This window comes from Indicator indicator, chromosome 12 (assembly GCF_027791375.1).
Source record: "Indicator indicator isolate 239-I01 chromosome 12, UM_Iind_1.1, whole genome shotgun sequence".
Taxonomy (NCBI): domain Eukaryota; kingdom Metazoa; phylum Chordata; class Aves; order Piciformes; family Indicatoridae; genus Indicator; species Indicator indicator.
This window is the reverse complement of record NC_072021.1, coordinates 20,215,326-20,232,556: the sequence shown is the minus strand read 5'-3', so window position 1 is coordinate 20,232,556 and position 17,231 is coordinate 20,215,326. Positions and strand designations below refer to the sequence as shown.

Below are 17,231 nucleotides of genomic sequence, written 5' to 3'. Positions count from 1 at the left end.
CGCCGCTACTGCCGCCGCCCTCGCCGCACCGGACGCCGCTCCGCTACCCTCACCGCAGCCACCTGCAGCAGCCCGACTCCTCGCCGCCCGCATCGCGCCGCGGCGGAAGGAATAAAGCACCCAGCCCGTCCCGACCTGCCCGGCCGGCTTTCCCTCAGGCAGCTGGGGCCGCGGTGGGTCGGGCTCCCGCGGGCCGCCCCCGACGGCCGGAGCCCGGGCGCCCGCCGCCCCTCGTCCCCTGCGCGCCCTCCCCGCGGATGGACGCGCTGTCACCACCCGGCCCGCCCCGGCCCCGGCGCGCCGCCTGAAGAAACTTGGGACGGCGGCGTTCTCCGCCTCCCCGCCGCGCCCCGACTGGGCTGCGGGGTACCCTTTCCCGTGCCGCCCTACCAACTTCTCGCAGGGACCCGCCCGCCTCAGGACTCCGGCCCGGGGCCGCCGGCCCCTCGGCGGGGCGCCGCCCAGTGCCCCCTTCCCACGGCGGGTACCCCCTGCCCCTGGCCTCGGTGCTGGGGAGGAGAGGGGGTGCCCTGGATGGCCCTGCGCCCTGGGACGGCTTGGTTTGGGCAGGTGCTGCGCAGAGTTTCCCGGCTCCAGGGCACCTGGTCTCGGCGCTCCAGCAGCCTCCTGTGTCTCTCCTCCTCCCAGGAGCCCGAGCAGGCGGGCGGAGACCGGCCGCCGCCGCAGCGCAAGCTGCCCCGGAGCAGCGGTGGTGGCGGCGAGAGCCGCCAGCCCTCCCGGCAGCTGCCCCTTTGCTGCGGCTGCTGCGGCCTGTCGGATCCCCGGGCGGCCAGGGGGGGACATGGTCCCCTCACTCGCCCCTTGCTGGCGGCCATGAAGAGGCAGAACGTGCGGACCCTGTCCCTCATCATCTGCACGTTCACCTACCTACTGGTCGGGGCTGCCGTCTTTGATGCCCTGGAGTCCGACAACGAGATGCGAGAGGAGGAGAAACTCAAAGCCGAGGAGATCCGGCTCAAGGGAAAGTACAACATCACCAGCGAGGACTACCGGCAGCTGGAGTTGGTGATCATGCAGTCCGAGCCCCACCGGGCTGGCGTCCAGTGGAAATTTGCTGGTTCCTTCTACTTTGCCATCACAGTCATCACGACTATCGGTGAGTGTCTCACCTTGAGGAGGCCCTCGCAGGCTGGGGCGCAAAAGTCCCCCTAGTTGGGAAAAAGGGAGAGGGGCAGGGGAGCGATGGCATGCAAGGAGTTAAGTGCTGGATGAGTTTTTTAGCTTCCCTCCCGTGTTATGCAATTCATTGCTCTTCATGGGCACTTGTTGGACTTGTCAGTGCCCTGCACCTCTTCCCCTGGCGATGGAGCTTGTATACTCTGTGTGGGACTGGAGAGGAGTGGGGCTGGCCTGGTGGGGAGATTGGTGCTGACCAGGTGGCTACCATCCATCCGTGGCTTGGGTGGCTAGGGGGAGGAAAGAGTCTTCTGGGGTTCACCTCAGGAATGAGGAGGCCCTGTTGCTACACTCCTCCTTGTGCCTTTGCTTAAGAGACAGGTGGAAAACTTAGTTAAAAGGTGGTAGCAAGAGGGTGAGAAAAATGAGGGCATAGGAACTGGATCATCTGCAAGAGCCCTTGATGTAAGCCAAGCATAGCCCTGCTTTTACAAACTTTGTTTCAGTGTTGGCAAGGGCTGTGGTATGGGTTCCCACAGCTGTGGTCCCACTGCTGGTCTTCTCTTTGGCATTCCCTGTGTGTTCCTGAAGTTTTATTGCAGCTGGACTGAGTGATGTGCCAGCAGGTCAGAGTCTGTGTCTCCTCTTTGTGGGCACATGGCCCAACTGGCAGAATGATGCCTGCTGTCACGTCCGTGCTGCCCAGCTTCCCAGACATGCCATTGCCCAGGATGGTTGAGGGACAGTCAGTGGACACAGCCACAGGCTGTCATTTTGTACTTCTCTGCTTCCCTCAGTTAAAGCGGAGTGTTGAGTATAAAGTTTGCTTCTCTTTGTAAAAATAAATACCATAAGTGGAGGCTGTGGAGTGCGCACCAAACTGTGCTACAACTCTTTGTCTTGATGGGCATGTTTGTTCTTCCTGGTTTTATGTTCATTAAGGTGGATTTACTGAGGCAATTGAAAATAGTCTTCTAGATGTTCCCTCCTAATATATGGGGAGATCTGAAAATACCTCTCCAGCTCAGAGGCTGTTTGATAGTGCATTACACTGAGCAGGACATGAAAGACGGATTCACTTATTAGCACAAAAGGACTTGATCTTTTTGCCATTTGGGACTTGCTGCAACAAATTCGCATACTGGAACCTAAAGATGATGACATTTTTCAGCAGACTGTGCTGTCAGCTGTCCTCTGAGCAGTGTCTACTCAGTTTGTGTTTGACTGTGCTTTACCTGAGGCACTAAAACATTTCCTTTGAAAGACAATCTGAGAATAGGAAACCAATTTGCCCTTGCAAAAATAAGATTTTTCTGAGGGATCATTTTCTCTCCTATTATTAGGTATATTTATATGAAATGCATATATTACTAGGTCAAAGAATAAAAAGTAGAATGTAACTTTGGCTGGTGACTTAGATTTCCTGTTCATTACCATTTCAGAATTCTCCTTCCTCCTTTGGTCAGTGATTCTGTGTTTCTCAATCTGTTTCTTGTCCCTTATTTGTGCTCAGTGAATATTGGACTGTTGTGTCTCTCTGGATTACAACAGGCTTCCATGCACACATTGGTGCACTCACAGTGCCCATCCTTCTGCCTGAGAAGTGGCTGCAATACTTCCTGTGTTCTGAAGCTCAGTTGATGACAGGTAGGGCTGTTTTTAGAGTAGTTTGCTGTTTTTATTGTATTTTATCTGGAAACACACACAGCTTGCTTGGGAAGCTCTATCATTTTCTCCTGCAAAGAGCTGGGATTTGTTTGGAAACTTGGAGCACCTCAGCATGCAGAGGAGAGTGTGCATTGCTGTAGACAGAGGTTCTTTGGCATGTCAGAATTGTTTAAAGTGTGTATAGCTACAGGGAACTACTGGGAGGAAGAGTGATTGTAAAGAATGGTGCAGACAGACAGTCATTCTGTATTGATTGTTTGGAAAACTCTGCTCTGAGAGGATATGTGATCCATCTTCAGAAGTTTAGTAATAGTTACTATCTATCTGTATCTTGTCTAGCACACTTCTATTTTGCGTATCTTCACTACCAAAGCAGCTTTAAGCTATTATCTGGTCTACTGGTAGTCTCTAGAAGTGAATGTGGAAGGTTGGAAGGCTTTTCTTTAATTCTTATTGATGCTAAAATAATTTGGTTCATAGAGGGGAAGGATTGCTTTTTAAGTTCTCAGGAAAAGAAGAGAAGATTTCTTCCTCTGTGTTTCCTACACATCTGTGTGTACACTCTCACAAACATTTCCTTCAGCCCCTGAAACCAGACACACTTCAAGAAGCATATGGAGTGGTGCACACAGTAGTGAACGTACTATAAGTCAGTAGATGCCCCTGCAAAGTGCATCAAACTAACCATCACTGGATAGTTTTTAAAACAGAGTGAATTGCCTAGTCTAGAGGTTCATCTGTCTCCACAAAACTTCTCTCCAGAGAACTGCAATAGTTATCGGTAGACCACCGAGTGCAGCAATGTGTGTGAGAGCAGACCAATTCCTGTCTAATTTAGCTGTTCTCCTCGATACTGCTGTGCTAGCAACATATCTGAAACCATTACCTCTCCACGGGCTTGATTTAAGCTTCTGGGGCTTTAGTTCAATCGCAACCGTGTGTCGCTGGCCATGAACACGCTGGCGGACGGGAGCCCCGTGTCCGAGCCGGCTTCTCGGGGTCGGGGAACGCGGGGCGGGCGGGGCCGGGCCGTGGTGCTGAAGGGACAGCTCCAGCCGGCGCCCCGGCGGCCGTCGCCTCCCTGCCCGGCAGCAATCACAAAGCCGTAAGGGTTGGAGAAGACCTCCAGGGTCATAAAGTCTAACCTTGTGGCTTTCCGGGAAAATACAGCATTAAAGACCTGTTAGGATGGGAGGATGAGGAACTAGAATCCTCCTGTGCGAGGTGACAGTGCTGAGCTTTGGTCAGCTCTCCCATTTCTCCTAATTACAGAATAACAGAATCACAGTATTAGGGGTTGGAAGTGACCTCTAGAGATGATAGAGTCCAGGCCTCCTGCCAAACCTAGGGCAGGCTGCACAGGAACACATCCAGGTGGGTTTTGAAAGTCTTCAGAGAAGAAGACTCTACAACCTCTCTGTGCACCCTGTTCCAGTACACCATCAACCTCATGGTAAACAAGTGTCTACTTTGTTAAGGCGGAACCTCCTGTGTTCTCACTCGTACTCGTTTTCCCTTGTCCTATCACTATACACCACTAAAAAGAGACTATCACATTCATCTGGACACCCACACCTCAAATATTTACAGATGTTGATAAGATCCCCTCTCAGCCTTCTCAAGACTAAACAGTCTCAGGTCTCTCAGTCTTTCTTCATAGGAAAGATGTTCAATTTATGACATTTGGTTTTTATTTAGAAGGTGGTAGGGGGCTGTTGCTCAATTGTCAAGCTGAGTGCTCGAACAAAGAAGTGAATAGTGATCACTTAAAAGGAAACAAGTTTTTATCATGTGGGACACAACATTATTTCTGCTCCTCAAGAGCAAGAGATCAACTGCAGGTACTATGGCATTCAATGAGTCTGCTCTTAAAATCCACTAACAAAAGAATACCCAGCTTTCATAAAGTTTTGGTCATGTTTGAATTCTGTGAAAGTTTTTAAGCTTTCAAAAAGGAGTAATAAGCTGTTCTTGGTCCTCACCAGTTGCTTAGTTCAGTTCAGGATTATTCTCGCTTCAGAGATAGATAGTGTAATTACATATCCATTTCCAGTTATACAGCCACAGTGATGACAGAGAGTGATATAATCAAGTTCTCATACAGCTACTTGTCTTTTATGAGATACACTGTAAAATATGCCACAGAGTTCACCAAGAGGCTGGATATGATGAATGAAAGAACTTTTCCAAATAAAAGTTAATTCTTAGGATTCGTACTAACTTTTAATGGCCTTTTCTACAGATTTAGAAGAGTGAGCAAACTGCTTCTATGTAAGTAGGTGTCAACACTGTCAAAATGTGTTATTGGTGCAGATATCGCTCCATCATTTAGGCCTTAAAGGGTGATAGTCATACTTGATTTAACACCACCAAGCTCTAGTAAACACTGAATATTTCTGGAGGCTTGTGCAGAACGTAAAGAACTGAAAGCTGTTTATGTCACCCTAAAATGAACTGAAACAACAAACAGATTGAGGATTTTTTTTTTTTCTGAGAAGTGACTGCAAGGGGAGCAAAATTAAGACCATGTGTACTGTGATTTGCTAGTTACTTTTCCCAGATTTCAGGCCTTGGTTTTCAGTTACAAACCTGCTGCAATCAGTGATTGAATTATCCTGATGTACGTAGGCAAAATATTTTTTAAGCACATGGAGCAATACCTGTAATGGTGAATGGAACATACATCTATTCTGTGATTCTTTTGGCAGCTGTTTAGCTACTGAGTAGCTACACACTTGGGAACTGTCTACATCCAGATGAGGAGATTGCATACTTCTGGCAGATGGTGGCCTGACAGGGAGTTTGAATCTATATTAATGAACTAAGCAAACACACATTTAAATCCACTCCAGGATAGTAGTTAAGTCTCCATATCCTTTTTCTACATTACTTTACTGTTCTGTAAAATGGGTATAAAAACACTAGTAGTGTGGCAATGTCTCTAATCTGTCTTAGAAGAGGACATAAGCATTTTAATGTGTGAATTATTTTGTCAGTATTGCTCTGATGTTTTGAGTCTACTTTTGGATTTTGGTGGATAGTAGCATTTAAAGTTGTCCTGTTGAAAAGCTTTGAGTAGGGTTTCATGGCAGATAAACAATTTTCAATGAAAAGAAAGGAAGAAAACATGAAATGAAAAGGGAAAGGTAGAGAATAAAGACAGCAATACTTTCGTCAGTTAAGTTTTGCATTCATGACTTGCCAGGACCATGAAGGTCATATATGAAAAACCAAAGAAGCACAAGAGTACATTAAGGCCACACTATTATTATCAAAGCCAGATGAAAGCAGAAAGCAAGATTTGCTGGTGATAGGAATGTTTGTAGATGTACTGAAGTAATTAATCTATTCATTTACACTATCTGAAGCTTTGCTGGAGAATACTGGATGGTCAGGACTTGAATGTCTGTTGTTCATGATCATCTCCCAGGTAAGGAAGATATCAGCTTCGACAAGCCACATGAAGATGAACTGTGGGTAGGATTTTGATCCCCTGCATAACCAAAATATTCTGTGGGCTCTTTTCACACTTTGTTCTTTGTCTTGTGGAGATTAAAAAAACCCAAACAAACCCCTAAAATATCCAGAATAGTGTTCTGCTAACGCTGAGAGGACTTTGTGGGTACTTTGCTTGTGTGTTTGTAGAAACAGCCTTTAAGTTCTTGAAAACTGGTTTTGCAGTGATACCTCACATTCTTGCCAGAGGCACGTTAGCAAAGGCTTTTTAAAAATCACTGATAAGCAGGGCAAAAATACAGCTCAGACTGATGCTGAACTGCAACTTCCTACTGTACATCTTGCTGGCAGTGCAAATGCAATATCCAATAAGAGTCTGAAAAGATTTTTTGGGAAGCATTGAGAAACCTCTAGGCACTCTTCTGGGTGATGGTGTCAGCAGATTTATTTAGTGTAACCAGGCTTGAGAAATTGGTATCTTGTAATGTCTTAGGATTTGGTGCTCTTTCATTCCTTCCTAACTATTCATAATTCCTTTAACTGAACCAAGTGAGATTTAGATTAGACATGAGGAAGCTCTTTCCAGCTGTCAGAGTGGTTGTGTGCTGGAAGAGGTTGCCTAAGGAGGCTGTGGAATCTCCATTATTGGAGTATTTTAAAAGGAGTTTAGACAAAAATCTGTCAGAAATGTATGAGTTACAGTTGCTTTTGCCTTTGTGGAGGTACTTCACCTCATGAAGTCTATATCAATTTTATGTTCTATGATGTTCCAAATATTCCTTCTTTCCTGTCTTGAGTTCTAATTGTTCCTGGAGTAACTTGTTTTCCTTAAGAAAGAAAACCAAAGATCTTTGAAATTCCATTTTCTCTGCTATTTGGTCTTTGATTATTGATTATTTTTCTATGCACTAAACCCATTTGTGTACCTTTGCAAGTGTCAGCATAGAAATACCTGTATTTACTCGCTGAGGAGGCTACAAGTTAAGGATGTTGGGAATGAAGTTAGGTGAAGAAGAAAATGATCCTGCTGATACAAGGATGGCAAGCAGTAATTTACAGGGCAGAACTGGGAGGGAGGGAAGTTATTCTAGACTAAGAGGAAGGGAAGAAATTTAGCTGTTAGCTATGGACTTATGCCTACTTCAACTCAAAAGAATTAAAATCCCTTTGCTTTCTCTGGGAACAGCATCTAAAGATGGAGATCTTGCCTTTTGGACACCTTGGGGTTTGGGACAGATGTTGCTGGTCTGGCATAAAGCAAGGACCAAAATACTGTGGTCTCCCCTTCAAGGCAGCCTGACCTGAGGTGCTTACTTCCTTCAGTGCTGGAGCATATTCTTTCACAGATGCTGAAAGCCACACTCGTGGCATTGAGCTGGAGTTACACAGCACTTTATATTCAGAATGCTGTACTGACATTAGGTGATTCATCTTCACAACACCTCTGTGTAAAAATTATCTTCAATTTAGAGACAAGAGAGTAAAATGACTTTCTGAAGATTCAGGTTGGGAACTATTTGTAATTGCCAACCAGCTTGCTTCTGCCTTTCAGACTACAAGGCGTTAGTTTATACCCAGATTAAACAGTGAAGATGAACTAAAGGCAAAGATCCACGATGAATTCATGTGATATTAGCAAACTCTGTAGCTTAGCTTTTCTGACATCAAATAATAGCAGAAATTGGAGCTCCGTCACTGTGTCAGTGTGAGCTGAAATTCCCCCCCCCACCGACAATAACCAGGCTAGCCCAGTCTGGAAGCAAATGAAAAGCTGTATTTACAAGCAGAGTCTAAAATCTACAATGAAATGCAATGAATATGTACAAATATACAAAATTCACGACATTCACAAATATATACAATCAACAGAAAAAGCACAACCGATCTCCCTTTGCTTCCCCCCAAGGGGACCCTCCCAAAGGGGCCTCTCTCTCCCAGGAGCTTCCCCCCAGACCCCCCTGGACAGAGAAGCAGAGTTAGTTAAGCAGAAAGTTGTTAACTTAGCTGCCAAGGTCAGTGTGTTATCTTCAGCCAGAAGAGAAGAAGAAACAGCAGCCAGACAGCCCAGCAACTGCCCCCACTGCAGAACGCAGAATGTGCAGAATGCCTACTTTGTTTTGGGTAATAGTTCTTAAACATTTCTATCTATCCAATGGAAGTGTTTAGAACAATCGTTATTTTGCTTTCTTACACCCAATAGTGACTTATTTACATTCTTTCACTTTCTCTGTTCTGAACTTTGCAAGGAAAAATTAAAAAGACAGTTTCAAACCATCACAGTCCACCCCTTCTAAACAATTCCATTGGCTGCTACTATCATCTATCTAATCCAAAATAATATCTACAACAATAGGTGAATAAAGACCATAGTCCATTCCAGCTATTTCAGATGTAGATGATTCAAAAGAGTCAAATCACAGGAAAAACAGCAAACAGCTTGTTTCCTCGCAGATGGAGCGAAGGAAGGAACAGGGACTCTCAGGTGACTCAGGGCTCTCAGGGTTCGTGCACCATAGATCTCATGAACTCTCCTCTTGGGCGCGATGCTGTATCTGCGCAACACTCTGAATTTAACCTCTCTCAGCCAAAGTTAGATTTCTTTGTGGAATACACTGAATTTCACCATTTTCTTGCATCACCCAATAGGTGTGACCAGGACCTTCAGCAGAAACCACCCCTCGGACAGGTTTGGCCTCTCCTGAAGGAGTAAATACCCAAACAGTTTTGCCTAACAGATTCTTTTCTCTGATAACAGGAACTCTATCACCTTCTTCCTTTCGCAACAAATCTGATTGGGCAGGTCCAGCTCGATTCACTGAACCTCTACTATTCACCAACCAGGTTGCTTGTGCTAAATGTTTCTCCCAGTTTTTCAAAGATCCACCCCCCATGGCTTTGAGAGTGGTTTTCAGCAAACCGTTGTAGTGTTCGATCTTCCCTGCAGCTATTGTGGTCCAAGGCTTAGGGTTCCATGGTAAATCATCTCTGCTGGGGTACCTCAGCGAGACTGCCAGTAGGAGGCGTGCCCACAGAGAAACTTTACCAATGCACTTGCCTAGGTGCCTGTCTATGCCAGTATCCTTTGAGAGCATCCCCAACTGAGAGGCCGACTTGTCGCCTACCACCAATGCTGGGGCTCCCATATCAAAACACCTGGCTAGCCAAGACAGGACTGGCTCATTATCTCCTCTGATGTAATCCTTCCTCACATGTCTAATTTCCTGTCTGGGTGCATTAGCTGACTGTATGTCATCCTCATCATCATCATCCTGAGGTTGCTGTCCCCATAATCCTGTTGTAATCCTCCGTTGAATTTCCTTGAGTTCAGAGGCTCTGCCAGCAGTTGCTAATCTACCAGGGTCTACATCCTGACCTACATCTCCATCATCCATGTGGGGTCTCAAGAGGTCTACCAGAGTTTTAAGGCTAACCCTCTCTTCCTCATCAGAAGGATCTTTCTTAAGAGAGGGACCCTGAGTAGAAGGACCCTCATCTCCATCTGCACCATCTCCTGCAGCATCTGCATCTCCTTTACACTTTCTGGTTACAGTGGCCACCAAATTTACTGGCTTGGTTTTCACATTCACAGCAGAGTTGGAAGAGCAAGTAGCCTTATGTCTTTCCTGACACAGTGCTATCAGTAGCCATATGATTATTCCAAGAAGCAACAAAATTAAGGCAAGCACAAGATATCTAGGGTACCACTGGTTCCAAAGACCCTCTGTAGTTGTAAGAGGAGTAACAAACTCATATGTGTCTGCTAGCAGATCCATAGTTGAGTTACCATAGCTTCTTAGCCCAATAAGACCACAACAGAATTCACCAACATTCAGTAACTTGTTCTTAACCCAAAGAAATGACTTATATGCCACATATCTCACAATCTTGTCTATCATGCAAGAAATGGCCCATCTGTAGACAATTGCACCGATAATAGATGAAATAGAATGACTCAGAATCCAAAACAGCTTCATTTTGCTTCCTAATCTGAGCAGAAATAAATCAAACAAGCAATCGAGCCCCACGTTGGGCGCCAAAAAATAAAAAGTGTATCAGTGTGAGCTGAAATTCCCCCCCCCCACTGACAATAACCAGGCTAGCCCAGTCTGGAAGCAAATGAAAAGCTGTATTTACAAGCAGAGTCTAAAATCTACAATGAAATGCAATGAATATGTACAAATATACAAAATTCACGACATTCACAAATATATACAATCAACAGAAAAAGCACAACCGATCTCCCTTTGCTTCCCCCCAAGGGGACCCTCCCAAAGGGGCCTCTCTCTCCCAGGAGCTTCCCCCCAGACCCCCCTGGACAGAGAAGCAGAGTTAGTTAAGCAGAAAGTTGTTAACTTAGCTGCCAAGGTCAGTGTGTTATCTTCAGCCAGAAGAGAAGAAGAAACAGCAGCCAGACAGCCCAGCAGCTGCCCCCACTGCCGAACGCAGAATGTGCCGAATGCCTACTTTGTTTTGGGTAATAGTTCTTAAACATTTCTATCTATCCAATGGAAGTGTTTAGAACAATCGTTATTTTGCTTTCTTACACCCAATAGTGACTTATTTACATTCTTTCACTTTCTCTGTTCTGAACTTTGCAAGGAAAAATTAAAAAGACAGTTTCAAACCATCACAGTCACATGAAGGAGCATATGCGGTTTTGGGTAATTACCTCTGTTATTGCTGCATCTTCTGTCAAAGACCCTTTAGGTTTCTGTGGATTTTACTGAAGATCCTTGACTACATCCGGATAAAGGACTCTTGTAACAGGTGCTACCAAGGACACTTGCTGGTGATGCAGCACTGATCAGCAGAGTCATTGCTGCTTCTAAGTTGAACTAAGAGGTTACTTGCAGCAGATGTTTGCTGTGTGTGGCAGGTCTATTTGTCTCTTTTTGGCTTATGGGTATTTTCGAGTGAAGTCCATGGACTACTTCCAAAATTTCACATACATAGAATGCTGTGATGCAAATTATTTTGCATTCATTAGATTCTCTGGGTTATAGTCCATAGAATCTACTGACTTCAAGTTAAAATGTATGGATAAAGTCCTTCCCCCAGGTTACCTATACCCTACCAGGTGTCTATGACTTCATTAGCTACAACTAATCAAAGATACTGTCAGTGGTTTACCTATGTCAGTTCCTTTGATTAAAGTGAGAGGGTCTATGGATTAGTGAAATAAAGATTTGATCCGAAGTCTGTCATAAATAACGGACAGAATATTTTTAGTAAGGGTAGTTTTGGGTCAGACCATTATTTGACACGAGTTCTACAATGCAAAGAGCTATATCCTATAGCAGACCAACTCTGGGAAATATCTGTAATAGCAGTTTTCAGATTTATTTTTTTAAAAATAATGAAGCAAACAGGGTTTGTGGAATTAAAGATATGTAGACTTTGGCATTTATTTTTTTTTTTTTAATTTGAAAATGAAAAGCTCAGCTACCTGTTTACTGAATGCCTTAATCTTGGAGCAAAGAGATATCTAGAGGAGGAATGCTGCTGCTTTTTATTCCATTTATTTGTTTTGGTGCTGTTGTTTTTTAAAATTTTGTCTTCTTTCATTGCTGCCAGACAGTTAACAGTCTCTTCTGATCTAGCCTCTTCTGATTCAAGCTCTTCTGATCTACTGAGATGCCTTTTTCTCAAGTGTAATGAACACATCTTTTCTTTTTGTTATTTCAAGGAAAAAATCTCCTAATTTCTTATTATTGTTTTTCTTTTTTAAGGAATTAAGGGACTTTTTAAAAAAAAATCTATCCAATTGCCACAAGAGGCTTATGGAGTCATCAGTTGGTTAAAGGGTTCAGTATCCTTTTTGACTGCTTTCACTATGAAGATGATTAGGGCATGTCAGTGAAAGATACATTTCTATTAAGGACTCATGTATTTGTTACTTATTAGGATGATTAGCAGGAAATAGACTATATTGTCCTCTCAATTCCTTGCACAAGCAAGAAAGGACTTATGACAAAAGCAGGCAGGTAGTGGAATTAAAAGGTGTCTGATGGGAAGTTGTCTCCTTGATCTCCCATCACAGAAGAGGATGCTTCCTTTGCTAGATGCATGAGCCTTCTCAGAAAGGGAAATTTCACAGAGCTTTAGGGCACAGATTGATGAATGAAACTGCAGCCCTCTCTAACTGTATAGTGCAGGAGATTAGCTGTGAGGAAAAGTTGTAGACTCCTAATTTAGGAATATTCTTGACATACTGAAGGGAAGGTAAAAATAAAAGAGATCTACTCCCAAGGTAGTTGGCCCCGTCAGCAATTTCTGATGCATGCTGCCATTAACTCATTACAGACATGTTTTGGGTGCAAAAGGAATATTTTATTTCTTCCATGCTCTTTTTTTTTTTTTTTTAATGTCAATGTCCTCTAGAAAGAATGGCCTCCTCCCATGTTTAAATCATCACAGACCATTGCTATGGGGACTGTATCAGAAATTAACTGTTGTAACAAAACTGTGACTCCCTAGAGTTCTGAGTTGTCAGTTTTCTGTATTTCACACCCATCTGGAACTTTTCAGAACCAGAAGGTCTGAAGAAGGTGTTAAGTAGCCTTGTTTCAAAGGTCTAGGCCTCTATTACTTGAACTAGTGAATAGTTACTGTTAGCTGTTAGTAGTTTGGACTGTATGGTGAAACTTAGTGCAAGTAGTGTTATTGGCAGCAATCATTCTTGAAAATCTGCTGTTTGGTATTTAGATTAACTTTGTTCTGGAAACTAGGGTCCTGCAATGAAATGAACTCCAACAGCAGGAAGGATGTGGAGACCTGACTGTATGGCTCTGTATGTAGGCTGTGTCATGTAAGATATTGCATCTGAAGTGTTTTAAAACTTTGTGAAACAGAGATTATTGAACTCACCATTACAGTCTTCCATCAGAGAAACATGTCATACTTGCAGGGGTGGCTTAAAATCTCAGTGCACCTCAGTCCACCTTCTGACCTTTTGGAAGTTTTTGGGGTTCCAGAGGTGGATCAAGAGTTTTAGATTTCCTTACCAGGTAAAGCCTTATTTTCTGTTGAGGACTAGAATAAGTAGAAGGATGTCCTTTCAACATTATTCAGGATCATTCATACCCTAGAAAGCTAGGTTGCCCTAGAGTGGCAAAAAGGTAAAAAGCATATTTTGGGATGTGGAAGTCTGAGGACCAGCATTTGGGGAGTCTCTTCTGACATTTGAAGAGGATCTACCTACCATCAATCTGCCACATCCTTAATAAAAGTCCCTGATTTACTATTTGTTTGCTCTTGGACACTAAATATGAGTTAACATCTGCAGTCTTTGTTTTCATTATTACTTAAGAGTGTTAGGAATGAGACAAAGCCATTTCAAGGCAACTGATAGTTAAAACAGCAACACTGGATCTGTGCCATTGGAAGCACGTGGAAATCCCAGTGATTTGACCTGTATTCTTCAGCTGACCTTTCAAGTGATAGATTAAGAATCTTCTCAAACTCTCTCCAAAGTTTCTCCCCTCCTTTGCTGTTTCAGGTGAGAATGAACATCCTGAGAAGAGGAAGGAGATGATAGGTGTTCAGTCTGTATTGATGCCCTATCAGCTTTTACATTCTCTTCTGGTATTTTTATCTGACAAACAAATGATCATCCAGTCTGTTGGCAACAAAGACTGAAGCTTATGATTTGCTCTTAAAATGCATTCTGCCTAGTAGTAAAAGGCCTATTATTTAAAGGGCACTTTTCAAAACAGTTAGGACTTTATTAGCAATATGCTTACCTTAGTGAGTGCGCTTTGCCAGTCAGAGGAAACAGCATAAGCAGATACCTACTGGCATAGGCCAACAGAGGCAAATCATCAGTGTAAAAGCCAGTTCATTTATGTACTAACATCTAAGAATCTTATTTTAATGCTTGAGAAGCACCAGGTATGATTCAGAATGACTTTGGGTTTGTTTTCTTCACAAATATCCCCCCACAATTATTTTTTCTTTTAAAACATTTGTACCACTTGTCATAGCTTAATCTGTATGGGTTACATTCAGCTCTAGTTTGACTTGTTGGACTGGCACCAAAGATAATTTTTCATAAAACCTCAGTCTTACCTCGTTGCTGTTATTGTGTGATGTTTAAAGGTTTCAGAAGGTTTTTTTCTTCTCAAGAAGGGCTACAGTAAAGGCTCATGGTACTGAAGATGTGGATGGCATGCGATACTTGGCTTTGAGTATCTAGTGATAGGTATCACAAAAGAAGTTGCTGGTTCTTGAGCATATCTGTACCTGATGTGGATGACTAGCTGAAAGCTGACTGCAGATTGAGTGATGAGCAGTTAAAAAATATTTCCGTGATCTCTTTGAAAACAATCCAGCCTGGGGAGCTTTTCACATCTGGTCAAAACCAGGTCTGTTCCTAAAGAACTTGAGTGTGGTACAGTGAATAAGAAAATCTGTTAAACAACAGCAAGCAAGCATTAGAGTGGCCACAGAGAAAAAAAATCTTTTAGCACTGATACTAATGAAACACTGAAATACATTGCCTGGGGAGGGTGTGGGCTCTTCTTTACTAGATCTTGAAGAACAGGATAGACAAGCATCTGTCAAGAATGACCTATGCATTGCCATCCTGCCTTGCGGCAAGGTATGGCCTAGACTTCTCTTGCCTTATTATTAATGGTTCTGTACACACACAAGCTGTTTGAAGTTTGTCTTGGATCTTGCTTGGGATCCATGTAAGTTTATCTTGTCCTTTTTTGCTGAAGGTTCTTACTTCCCTGAGGGATCATAAGTGCATCCTACAATTTTGTCTTCAGCTGAATATCTGCATAAGAATCAAACCTCTTCTCTAAGCAGCAACTGTTCACTGTCAACAGTGGCACCATTTTTTTATGACTGCTGTTTGAACAGTTCTACCAGTGGCTGTTGCAGGGAAAAACAAACATGCTGTGGATCTTTAAAAAAGGGACAGGAGAGAACAGGGGGAGTTAATGCTCACTCAGCCTAAATTTGATACTCAGAAAGATATTTGACCAAGCTGTTCACCAATTGGTGTGAAAGTACCTAGGGGACAAGCTGGAACAAACACAATTTTTTTCTTGAGTAACTTATGTTGGACTTCTCTGGGGTTTTGCTTTTTTTTTTTTTTTTTTTTTTTTTCCCAGTAGCTAGCTGATAGTGGGAGAGCAGTAGATCGTGACATTTATTGTATGTGTGGCATTATAATGGCACTGAGTTCTCATAATTACAGTAGAAAAACACAGACTGGATTGACTTGCCACAGGTGGGTGCAAGGTCTGGACATACACACACTGTGAACTAGAGGTTGCACTGTGGCTGGACTTATCAGGTGTGAAAAGCACATACACTGTGCAGGTGGTTGTAGATGGGGCAGAAATCACAAACCCAGTTGCTCCCAACTAAATCTACTACCAGGTAATTTCACAACAGGATTGAAAAAAAAGAAAGGCAAAATACTGATCAATACTTTTTGTCAAACTGGATGCACATAACATGTACAGTCATACAGGAATCTGTCTTCTGGTGGGTACTATTCAGTTTTCCCATTAATAGCTTAGCTGATAGAACAGAGTACATTAATTGTGAGAGAGGTGGCTAGCACTTTAGAGAGCAGGAGCAGAATGCAGTGATTTTGATAAATTGGATAAATAGTCTGAAATCTATGTGATGAACTTCAATAAAGACAAGTGGAAAGTATTACGTGGCAGAAGGAAACATCAAATGCACACATAGAAAAATGATGTGAACTGAGTAGATGCAAGTACTGTAACACCATGCTGATAAAATGGATTGCAGTTGCAATATGGGCCATTGGTGTGAGATGTTCAAAACAGGCAAGTGTTGGATGTAAGTAAGTAACAGAAAGTAGCTATTCTGTTTTGTTGGTATTGGTAAGCTTGAAAACTCTGTCCAATTTTGGGTGCACAGTCTTTTGAGAAAGAAAGAGAAAAATCAAATTGTCAAGAGAAAAACTTGTTCTGTATTCATCATGAAGTGGACAGAGATTGTTTAGTTTGGACAAGAAATATATGAAGGGAGGAATAATAACAATCTTCAAATACATGAAAGATTGCTATAAAGAGGACAGTGATAAGTTTTTTCTACATATATACCCAAGGTTTAATCTTCAGCAGGGCAGATGTAGGTTCATTGCCAGCTGTGAAAACAGCTGTGATAGGATCTGTACCAAACCTCCAAAGTGGCAGTAGTAGGATATATATCTGAATGAGTTAGATAGTTGCCCATCACACATGGCCTTGGTATACTTCAGCCTTCTTCAGACCTACCTCAAACCTGCTGATGTCCCTTCAAGCCATGTGTTCCTAGGAGTGGTTGGCTGATAGCTGCTCTACGGGAATTGATTGATGAGTTGAGTAACCCCTAAGTGACAGACTGAGGATCTAAGCATTCTGAAACAGGTCAGATAATTTACTAGGTTTCTCCCAGCCCTCAGCTTCTGGGATTAGACACTCTATGGATGTTTATGAGTACTATGCTAAATGTACAGCAGCACTTGCTATCTAGCAGTGGACTTTGTTTTGGTCAAGGCTGAACTTGCCTCCTAGGTAGCTGTTCCACTGGAACAGGAATCCATATGCATCTTGCAGCCTCCACTCCTTTTGGATTTTGGGTTACAAGTCCTGTCATGCTGAAACAAAGAGGTTTCTCCTCATTCCCTAAATCCCATGCATACAAGACCAATTTCCATAACGCAGACAATCACCTGATCTATTATCTTGGCAGACACCAATGGCTTTCTACTTTGGAAGATGGAAATGTATTCCATAATACACCTGTGCAATATATGACAATGGTGATTTTGTTGCTAACCCCTGCAGCAATCAGTTTATGCCCTCAAGCATGGGATTTGATTATCCTTGTCATTATCTTAGCTACAAATGTTATTAGCAGCCATAAAATTGTCCATTAAAGTGAGAGGAATTACTTGCCTGCACCAAGGGGAGAACAGATAATTTACTACACAGATTTTAAGA

General features: G+C 43.2%; 1 protein-coding gene across 1 annotated transcript in view; it reads left to right on the top strand.

The window, feature by feature from the left end:
• The first annotated feature begins 534 nt into the window (after window positions 1-534).
• The window catches only part of KCNK9 (potassium two pore domain channel subfamily K member 9), an 86,819-nt gene continuing 70,122 nt past the window's right edge, over window positions 535-17,231 (top strand). The window contains exon 1 of the mRNA XM_054385591.1: window positions 535-1,117. Within this exon, the coding sequence (XP_054241566.1) occupies window positions 535-1,117 (583 nt within the window). The remainder of the gene's footprint in view (window positions 1,118-17,231) is intronic.